Here is a 10,700-nt window from a genome sequence, read left to right as displayed (position 1 = left end):
TATGCATCTGAGTGTAAAACGTATAAAACCCAGGGACAGCAGGAGTGGGGCTCTGATGAAGGCAGAGAGTTCTGGCTTGGCTATTTATATTTCTGTTCCCGAGAAAGACATGATTGTGCTGGATTTAATGACGGAGTACCAAGGGAAATAGCGTATAATTATGGAATTTAAGACGTAGACAGTAGTTTCCCTTATTGGCTATTTTGCTTTCTGTGGTTTCCAGTGACCTGCAGTCAACCTTCATATTAAGTGGAAAATTCCAGAAATAATTTTTCTTTTTGTTCATTGTGGGGCTTGAACTCAGGGCCTGGGTGCTGTCCCTGAGTCTTTGTGCTCAAGGTTAGTGCTCTACCACTTGAGCCACCGTACCACTTCCAGCCTTTTTTGAGTAATTTATTGGAGATAAGAGTCTTACAGACTTCCCTGCCTGGGGTGGCTTCTAACGGTGATCTTCAGGTCTCAGCCTCCTGACTAGGATTACAGGCATGAGCAACTGGCACCCAGAAAGATTTTTTTTTTTGTGCCAGTCTTTGGGCTTGAACTCAGGGCCTGGGCGCTGTCCCTGAGCTCTTCAGCTCAAGGCTAGTGCTCTACCACTTGAGCCACAGAGCTACTTCCATTTTTCTGGTGGTTCATTGGAGGTAAGAGTGTCATGGACTTTCCTGTCCAGGCTGGCTTCCAACTGTGATCTCAGAGCTCAGCCTCCTGAGTAGCTAGGATTACAGTTATGAGCACCAATGTCCAGATTTTCTGCATCTGTTAGGAGTTGATTTTTACCTTCTTCCTGATTGCAACCACCATATGTACATAAGGTAAAATAGGGTCTTTTATATGTTTTTATAAAATCCTTCACTGAAATCACATCTACCGTGTTACACTGCAAGGTGAACATAAGTAGGCTAGCTGTGCCATGGGGTGAATTTATAACTGGGTTGGCAAATGGCATGCTCTTTAGTGCCACTCTGAAGAGAATTCTCAGAGGCATGCCAAAGGGTTCTGCCCTGAGCCTTGCTGTGTTTGTTTTGTGAAGTACCTACTGCATGCAGGCGGATCCAGTCTTGAAAGAGTGCTGCAAGACTTAGTCACTCTGTCTCAAAGTCTCCTCTTTCCTTCTAAGCTCCCACCACTTTCCTGCTCTTCAGTCAAAAGAGCGCCATCAACCGCATGGTGATCGATGAACAGCAGAGTCCTGACATCATCCTCCCTATCCACAGCCTTCGCAATGTCCGGGCCATAGACTACGACCCGCTGGACAAGCAGCTCTATTGGATTGACTCGCGGCAAAACGTGATCCGAAAGGCACAAGAAGATGGCAGCCAGGTAATGTTCTTATCTTCTGACTAGTTGTTGTGTTGTTTCATTTAATACAGTGTGTGTCTGTGTGTCTGTGGATGCTAACTGAAAACCCAGAACGGGTGACTTTTTTTTTTTTTGGGGTCCGGTCGTGGGGCCTGAACTCTGGACCTGGGCGCTGTCCCTCAGCTCTTCAGCTCAAGGCTAGCGCTCTATCACTTGAGCCACAGCACCCTTCTGGCTTTTTTCTTTTTGCTTATGTGGTGCTGAGGAATTGAACCCAGGGCCTCAGGCATGCGAGGCAAGTGCTCTGCCACTGAGCCAACTTCCCAGCCCCAGAACGGGTAACTTTTTACTTGAGAGGAACTGCGTGATGGGGTTGGGGTGGAAATGGTAGGGGGGTGGTTTGGGCTTGTGTGTGGATGAGTTCATCCCTGCCACTGGTCTTTCCAGAGTTAGAAGTTTTGAAGTCAGGTGGGCCTTTGTTCTGATCCCTGTTCTTGTGAGCCTTTAGCTTTAAGGAATGCAGAAGGGACTTTATAAACAACAGTTACATAGCTATTTGTTTATTACTTAAAAGATTCGAAAATCAACCTAACAATCTCAGTAAAATTAAAAAACATCCAGGATGACTGGCTACTGGTGGCTCATACCTGTAATCCTAGCTTACTCAAGAGGATTGTGGTTCAGAGCCAGCCCAGGCTGCAAAGCCTTATGAGGTGCTTATCTCCAATTAACCCCCCAAAAGCTGGAAATGGAGTTGTGACTCAAGGGGTAGAGTGCTAGCTATAAGCAAAAAAGTTCAGGGACAGTGCTCAGACTCTGAGCTCAAGCCCCAGGACTGGCCAAAAGGAAAAAAAGGAGTGGGAATCCCTCACAGGTAAAAGCACTGGAAGTAGATAAAGCTATCGCAACCAAGCTAGAAAGACAACCAACTAATTGGGAAAAAATATTTACCAGCAATATATCAGACAAGGGGTTAACATCCTGTATATACAGGGAACTCAAGAAACTAATCCCTCCCAAACCCAACAAACCAATTACTAAATGGGCAAGGGAACTAAAGAAGGACTTCTCAAATGAAGAAATAAAAATGGCAAAGAAACACATGAGGAAATGTTCATCATCCCTGGTGGTGAAGGAAATGCAAATAAAGACAACCCTGAGATACCACCTTACCCCAGTCAGAATGTCCCACATCCACAAATCAGCCAACGACAAATGCTGGAGGGGATGTGGAGAACGAGGAACGCTATTACACTGCTGGTGGGAATGTACACTCATACAACCACTTTGGAAAGCAGTCTGGAGGGTCCTTAGAAAGCTAAAGATTGACCTCCCTTACGACCCAGTCATACCACTTCTAGGCATCTACCCTGAACAACAGGAACCAATATACAAGGACACGTGCACCTCCATGTTTATTGCAGCACTGTTCGCAATAGCTAGGATATGGAAACAACCTAGATGCCCCACCACAGATGAATGGATCCAAAAATTGTGGTATCTATACACAATGGAATATTATGCAGCCATTAGAAATGACAAAATAATGGCATTTGCAGGGAAATGGATGGAGCTAGAAGGAATCATGTTGAGCGAGGTAAGCCAAGAACGAAGAGACAAACAGTACATGGTCTCCCTGATAAGTGGATGATGAATCCAAAATGTTAGGTAATATGACAAAACTAACAGGACTTAAGAAACAAAGAACTCCCACTCATCTGGTTGAACCACTACTAAATATCCCCATGCTGCTGATCACATATATGGTATATAACATATGAGCACCGTTATATATTACAGACTGTGATAGACAATTTGCTCCAGGAAAGTTAGAATGAACTTGTGACTTTAAATGAGCATCATTATTCCACAATACTGTGAATTTCCGGAAATTAAGTAATCACTTAATCACAATCAAAAAAAAAAAAGAACCTTGGGGAAGGGAGGGAGGGAGGGGATGGTAGGGGGAAAACAATGGAGGGGGTAACAATGTTCAAGAGGAAGTGGAAGTGTACTCATTACCTCACTCATGTAACTGTAACCCTCTGTATAGTATCTTTACAATAAAAAAAAAAAAAAAAAGAAAAAAAAAAAAAAGCACTGGAAGTAGCCACTGCAAGACTGTGGAGTCTAACTTTGCTACCTGTGTGTCTGTTTCTTTCCTTAGGGCTTCACTGTGGTTGTGAGCTCCGTTTCCAGTCAGAACCTAGAAATACAGCCCTATGACCTCAGCATTGATATTTACAGCCGCTATATCTACTGGACTTGCGAGGCTGCCAATGTCATCACTGTGACAAGGCTAGATGGGAGGTCAATCGGAGTGGTGCTGAAGGGCGAGCAAGACAGACCTCGAGCCATTGTGGTGAACCCAGAGAAAGGGTATGTTACTGGAGCGGCATTTGGACATGTCTGCATCAGCCAGTCCCTATAAGTGTCCTGTGAGCCAGGGACCCCTCAGTGTTCTCCGCCCCGGTCCTCTCTCATGGCTTTCATGTGTGTTCTCTCTTCTCCCTGCCTCAGGTTTCTTCCCCCGTGAAGTAAGTTTTGCTGCCACATCCCCCATGATGTTTTCCTTGCTCCCCTGCCCTTGCCATGTGGGCTCTGTGTGTGCCTCACTAGCCCGGCATCGTTCTTCCCAGTCACCCTTAGGCTTAGCTGTTTGCCACTTGTGTATTCTTAAGTAGGCCTCAGGTCCTTTTATGAAGAAGGAACAGCTCTTCTTTCATTTAGCTCAGAGCTTTGCACTTCATAAACATTCAGTACTCTCACATCTAGGTAAGGACTTCAGCAGGAAGTTAACTTCAGAGGAGTTAGAGGAAAGGGTTGAAACCTACAACTATAAGATACCTGTGACTTATTTTTAGTTGTTGCACCTGTCAGCTGAGAGAGAGCTTGAAATTTTGTGTTCAAGACATTCTGGCCACATTATTCTGAAGTTGTCGTGCCTGTGTCTAGCACTGTTATGTTAATCCATGAGACTTGGCATCCCGAGGACTGTGTGAACCCTTTGTTACCTTTATTGAAAGTGGTGGATGTATCCCTTGACCTCACGCTTGTCGAGGCAGGCACTCCTCCACTTGAGCCACTCCTCTCACCCTTTTTGCTTCAGTTAGGTTTTAGGGTCTTGAGTCTTTGACCCACCTGGCCTCAGACCATGATCCTCTTATCTATGACTTCCTATGTAGATGGCATCAGGGGTGTGTGCCATCACACTCTGCTTATCAGTTGGGATGGGATCTTTTTGCTCAGGGTGGACTCAAACCCTTATCTTCCTGATCTATGTCTCCTGGGTAGTTAGAATACAGGTTTCAGGCACCATGCCTGGCCCTCTGTAGCCTTTTTACAAAAAGTTGATCAGTAGGTACAGAGTTAGAGTTCAGGTCTGCACTTGAATAGTATAGTGACTAGAGGTGGCAATGTGTAGTGTGTGTTCCGGAGTGCTAAAGAAAGGACTTTGAATGCTTTTGCCATACTGGTGACATGTGCTTGAGGAGGTATGTTTAACCTGATCGGCCATGAATACATGTGTCAAAACATGACCCTTTTTGTGGTTTAGGTATCAGTTAAAAAGTAAATTTACACTTCTGTAATTGCAACACTCTGGGTTGGGGCTGAGGCTGGAGGATTGTACATTTGAGGAGTCAGAGCTACATAGATTGTCTCAGGGAAAAGAACAACAAAAACCAAAAGTTAGGTTTTAAAGTACTATTTTACCTCTCTGTTTTTTTTCATTGGCAGTGTTGCTGGCATCAGACCCCAGGTCTCCGGCATGCTAAGCAAGTGCTGTGCCACAGAGCTGCATCCCTACCCTGTCTCCTTAAAAATGTGCTGTGTGGCCTTTTCATGTTGGTAACATTGTTCTCTCCTATCTCTTCAGGTATATGTATTTTACCAATCTTCAGGAAAGATCCCCCAAAATCGAACGGGCTGCTTTGGATGGGACGGAGCGGGAGGTTCTCTTCTTCAGTGGCTTGAGTAAACCAGTGGCGTTGGCTCTCGATAGCAGGTTGGGCAAGCTCTTCTGGGCTGATTCAGATCTCCGGAGAATTGAAAGCAGCGATCTCTCAGGTACCCAGCAAGTGTTGCCCGTGCCTTGATGGAGGTCGTGCGGTAGCTCCTCAAAACCATGTGTATGCTTCTTGTCTTGGATTATTCTATATTAAATACAGTGACAAGTTAGTTGGAGAAGAGCCTTTTCTTCAGCAGTCAGCACTATTACTTCCTCTGTCATCTAGTCATTTGCCAGTTTTCAAGACCTGTAAATAACATACTTCCAGTCTACTCATGTGGCCCAAATCCTCGCTTGTGATTCTCTACCTTGATTATTACTCCTTCTGGACATTTACAAATAGCCACTCTTAACAAACAACACGGTTTACACACCGTAGACACTTTCCTAACCATGACATCCAGTAGCACTGCTTTTCCTAAAGAGTCTTTTAAAAGTATCTGGACCTACAGGGAAATGGTATGGTTGTGTACTTCACTCACCTTTCACAAACCCACTACGCCCCTTACACTTCCTTGTGTTTTATTCACATTGGCTTATTTCTCTGTAGTCCTCCGCCTGTAATCATAGCTGTTGCCCCTTCCTTAGTCTCTGATGTCCAAATACTCTGTATGACAGGGGAAATGAATTTAAAATAATGCACTGTTTGTATTTGGTGGAGTGGCAAAAAGTATATTAAAGCCAATTATACTCTACACTGGCCGGATGGTAGAATGTGATATATTTTCATGTACTTTGGCAGAAGTGGAAATTGGTAAAACGTTTATAGAGGGCAGTTTGCCAGTAGTGACTAAAATATAAACAGGCATTTCTTTGATTTGGTGGCTGTCTTAGAAACAGTAACATGGGTACAAGGTAGATAGTTGTGAAGCTATAAATGTACTTTGTGAAGTAATAGTCTATTATCAGTGTGCAGAATACCAGCACTATTCAAGAGAATTAGATGTAGGAGGATGATTTTTAAAACTAAGAGTTACATCTGCATAAGGATACATACATGACATGTCTGAATGTTTTTCTGTGACCTAAAACTAGTAGTGGCATTCTATATAATAATAATAGATCTTGATCTAGATTTAGGTTCAGGTCTAAATACAAATATGCGCACTCACACACATGTTGCAGTATTTGTCTAATATTGTATCATTTTCTCCGTACTTAAATGTAGAGATTAAAAAATGGTGGTCCCTAGTGGGCAGTGTAGCATGCAGCACTGAAGCAACCGAGGTACAGCCACCGTGATGCAGGGGACTTCTCCAGTGTTGGGTGGGACTCGAAGGTCATCCCCCTGATGTTCCTTTTCTTTTTCTTCCAAGGATTTTCTCTTTGTAGAGTTGTTTCAGTTTGTTCAGAAACCCCACCCTTATATTAGGACAGATGTGGGTTAGCTGGAGGTCTTGAGTGGTATGGGGAGTTATGTAGAAGGTGGGACTTTTAAGTAATTCCCACTGACACCTTCCTGCCTTCACTTTGCCTGATGGGCTCAGGCCTGGGGCAGGGAGGACATGGAGCAGCCATGTCGGTGACACACTGCCTCTGCGACTGCTCGCTCCTTCTGACCCACCCTCAGGTGCTTGGTGCTCCCTGACCTCAGGGGACCTGAGCAGCTCTGGCCTAGTGTTCCATGGGTTACTGTGTTGTCCAACCTGCAGATACTCCGTCCCTCCCGCTGCTTTGTCGTCTGGGGTTGTACTGGACCTGTGTTTTCACCAAGGGCATTTCAGTAGTTAGAAGGGAGCACTCCTGTACTTGTTCTTCATCTCTCATGGACAGGGACTGAGTCTGTGGAATAGTTTCCCTGTTTATTAAAGCAGCATTAGACCTGCTTTGGAATGCTCCTTGAATTCCTAAACTGTAAGCTAATATCTTTGATTTATTTAGAAATCCTGGAAATGTTCTGAAGTATTCAGAGACTGTTAGGAAGTTAGGGAGGGAATAAGCAGCTCATTTTCTTTTTGAATGAGGGAAAGGAATCTGTGAGTAAAGTGCAGGGGTGTGAAGGACCTTACCCGTTCAGCAGTAGAACAGGCTGCCTGTCAGGAGACTGCATAGCTCTGAGTGTGTTTGGCAGACATCATTCCTGACTAAAGACCTACAGTTCCGTAGATTGCTCTGTGTTCTGTGAAGCCAGGCGGGGTGAGGGTGAACTTGTTCTCCTTGGACAGCTCACAGGCTTGCGGCAATGGGGTCCAGGTGGTGTTCCCTGCTGCTTCATCTGGAGAGCGCTTTCATCTGCTTTATGCAGGAATTCTCATAACACTTAGTGACTCCCTCACTCCGTGAGCTTGAGTATTTGCTGTGTATGGGCATCTGTTCACTCTTGGTCACACTTGAATGTCTGGTTTATTCTGTTTTCTGAGTACTAAGTGTTGAGATAAAGAACGTGTACTTTCATTTCTGCAGAACAAAGCTGGTCTTCCGGGGCTGAATGGTGGTGGGAAAGGTGGTGGGGCCTGCCAATCATAGCAAGGGTGGTGGGCCCTGGGTGGAAGGGCAACAGTGAGTGATGGCTGTCGAATGCTCTCCTTTCCAAGGTGCCAACAGGATAGTGTTAGAAGACTCCAATATCTTGCAGCCTGTGGGACTGACCGTGTTTGAAAACTGGCTCTATTGGATCGATAAGCAGCAGCAAATGATTGAAAAAATTGACATGACCGGTCGGGAGGGCAGGACCAAGGTCCAGGCTCGGATTGCCCAGCTCAGCGCCATTCACGCCGTGAAGGAGCTGAACCTTCAGGAGTACAGTAAGTGCCACGGACCACACTCCCGGCACCTCTGCGCTTGAGTCTGTGGTTTCCTCTCTCTTTCTGTCTTGGGGGTATTACTGATATGCTATCAGTTTTGTCATTGTTTTGAACTTTAGAGCTTTTTCTATCTAGTTAAGCATCTCCCCTTAAAACAGGCATGAGGGAGCTGGGGTACCAGTGGCTCATGCCTGTAATCCTAGCTATGCAGGAGGCTGTGATATGAAGATTATGGTGTGAAACCAGCCTGGGCAGGAAAGTTTGTGAGATCTGTGACTCAAGGGGTAGAGTTACTAGGTGAACAAAGCCCCAGGACTGGTGCACACAACCTAAAAAACTCAGTATGAGGGAAGGTGTGGCCTTTTTGATTTAAAAATTGTTGGTGTGAGGGTGTAGTTCATCAGTAGTTCTGCTCCCAGCACTACAAGAGTCAAACTACTCAGCTAGGGAAAGTGACGCTTTTTCCCTGTCTTCTCCAAGACACTGGTCTTTCTCTTTTCCTTTATGTCCCTAGAGTTTAAACAAAAGGAAAAATGACATTCTATGCCATGATGAGTATATTTGTCATGGGTTAACTATAACCTTAAACAAAAGCAAAACAAACTAAAAATTAATGTTTACACATGAGGGAAGAATTGAGTCAGAAAGTCCTTATTCTTTCCCTTAGATAAAATTTTCAGTTTCAAACTTAGATAAGTAGACACACACACACACACACACACACACACACACACACACACACACACACACACACACACACACACACACACACACACACACACACACACACACACACACACACACACACACACACACACACACACACACATATATATAACACTTTTGAAAATGCTTGATCTTCTTGGCTTAATTTCTTGTTAATACTTGTATCTAATTTGTAGACCCAACCACACTCACTTCTATAAGCCTTGTTAGTGTCAGCAGGGCTAATGTTAATGGAGAACTAGGAGACTATTCCAGCCCTTGCCTTGCCAGCTCAGTGCTTGCTTGTGGAATCCACGTCTGTGAAAGGGAGATACAGGAGCCAGAGGGGCACTGCGTCCAGCTCACTTGTCCATCGTTGCCACAGTCCATGAATTAAGTCAGCGGCATTTGGGATTACAAAGTTGGAGTTTGTTATTTCATAACATATAATAACTGAGGCTGGATATTTAATATAAATTAGATAATAACATGGTACCTACCTAAGTTACCTGACTTGTGGATGCTTGTGCTTGGGAAAACTTTGTTAAATTTGTAGTAATAAGGGCTGGGAGTTAGTGGCTCACGCCTGACATCCTAGCTACTCAGGAGATCTGAGGATCATGGTTCAAAGCCATCGTGGGCAGTAACACCTGTAAGACTCTAATTAACCACCAGAAAAATCAGAAGTGGCACTATGGCTCAAGTGGTAGAGCACCAGCCTTGAGGTAAAGAGTTCAGGGACAGCGCCCCATGACTGACCAAAAAAAAAGGATTTTTTAAAAAAATGAAAAGTATCATGAAATTAAAGGGTTGAGAAACACTGCTGCAGCTTGTGTCTTCTAATCCAATAGTGTTATCTTTGGATTCAAACCAGTCAACACAGCAATGCAGAATCAGATAAACATTCAATTTGTGAAACAGACTTTGTCAAATGGTTTTTTTAACTTAGCCCAAATTCAATGAAATAATAATAGTAATGTTGCACATTACTTTTTGCAACTTTGTTTCCTTCTGAATGGTTCAGTTCCCAGTAACCTTAAATTTTTTTCTTCAGGTAAGTTTTATTTTCCATGGATTCCTCATTAAAATATACTTTTCAGTGGAATAGGCTTTGTAGGAGATTAGACTTCTACAAAGTTTTTGAGTTCAAATCTTGGAGAGTCCTTACTGTGTAAATAGACTAATATCTAGGTCTTAGCTGTCTCCCTGTCTTTTTCCTAGTTCTGTTCATCAACTTATTTTATTTACATCATTAACATGAGCCTATGGTGTTAAAATATTTTTGAGCATGATTAAAATATTTTGCATTAACTTGCTTAAGATACCTGCTAATGCTTTAAAGGACAGACCTGAGCATGGTGTTGCCTATGCCCCTAGCCCAGCACACAGGAGGCTGAAGCAGGAGGATCACTTGAGCCTTAGGGTGTGGGACCAGCCTAGGCACCGTAGTGTGACTCTGGTAGGATGCTGATGACAGTGCACGTGCATGCATGTGTGCAATAATAGATCAAACATAGATATTTTCTTATGGTCTGTATGGGGACAGAGTAAGGAACTATATTGTGTTGAACTAAAGTTGGGTTTTCTTTTGTTTCATGCATCACTTATTTTCCAGGACAGCACCCATGTGCTCAGGATAATGGTGGCTGTTCGCACATCTGTCTCGTGAAAGGGGATGGAACTACAAGGTGCTCCTGTCCCATGCACCTGGTTCTGCTTCAGGATGAGCTCTCCTGTGGAGGTAAATGTGCTGTGACTTTCTTGTGCAAATACAAGTGCCACCATATTCTCTGTCTAGCCTGGAGGTGGGTAGAGGTGAAGTTGCACATTCTTCTAACTGGGTTGGTCCCTCGTATTCCTCTTCACTGTGTGGTGCCTGTGAGTTACTCCTTTTCCCCCCCGCTCCCCAATCCTCTCATAATTGCTATTTCCATCTGTTTCTG

General features: G+C 44.1%; 1 protein-coding gene across 2 annotated transcripts in view; it reads left to right on the top strand.

Moving 5' to 3' along the window:
- LOC138805063 (low-density lipoprotein receptor-related protein 6) overlaps window positions 1-10,700 on the top strand; it is an 86,646-nt gene that overhangs the window by 48,419 nt on the left and 27,527 nt on the right. For both annotated transcript variants that reach the window (XM_069989619.1, XM_069989618.1), the window contains exons 13-17: window positions 1,118-1,320; window positions 3,467-3,678; window positions 5,177-5,367; window positions 7,843-8,052; window positions 10,373-10,498. In XM_069989619.1, coding sequence (XP_069845720.1) covers window positions 1,118-1,320; window positions 3,467-3,678; window positions 5,177-5,367; window positions 7,843-8,052; window positions 10,373-10,498 — 942 coding nt within the window. The remainder of the gene's footprint in view (window positions 1-1,117; window positions 1,321-3,466; window positions 3,679-5,176; window positions 5,368-7,842; window positions 8,053-10,372; window positions 10,499-10,700) is intronic.

The sequence above is a fragment of the Dipodomys merriami genome, unplaced genomic scaffold (genome assembly GCF_024711535.1).
Source record: "Dipodomys merriami isolate MVZ:Mamm:240054 unplaced genomic scaffold, mDipMer1.0.p SCAF_384, whole genome shotgun sequence".
Taxonomy (NCBI): domain Eukaryota; kingdom Metazoa; phylum Chordata; class Mammalia; order Rodentia; family Heteromyidae; genus Dipodomys; species Dipodomys merriami.
The sequence above is the reverse complement of the archived record's forward strand: the minus strand, read 5'-3'. Positions and strand labels throughout refer to the sequence as shown.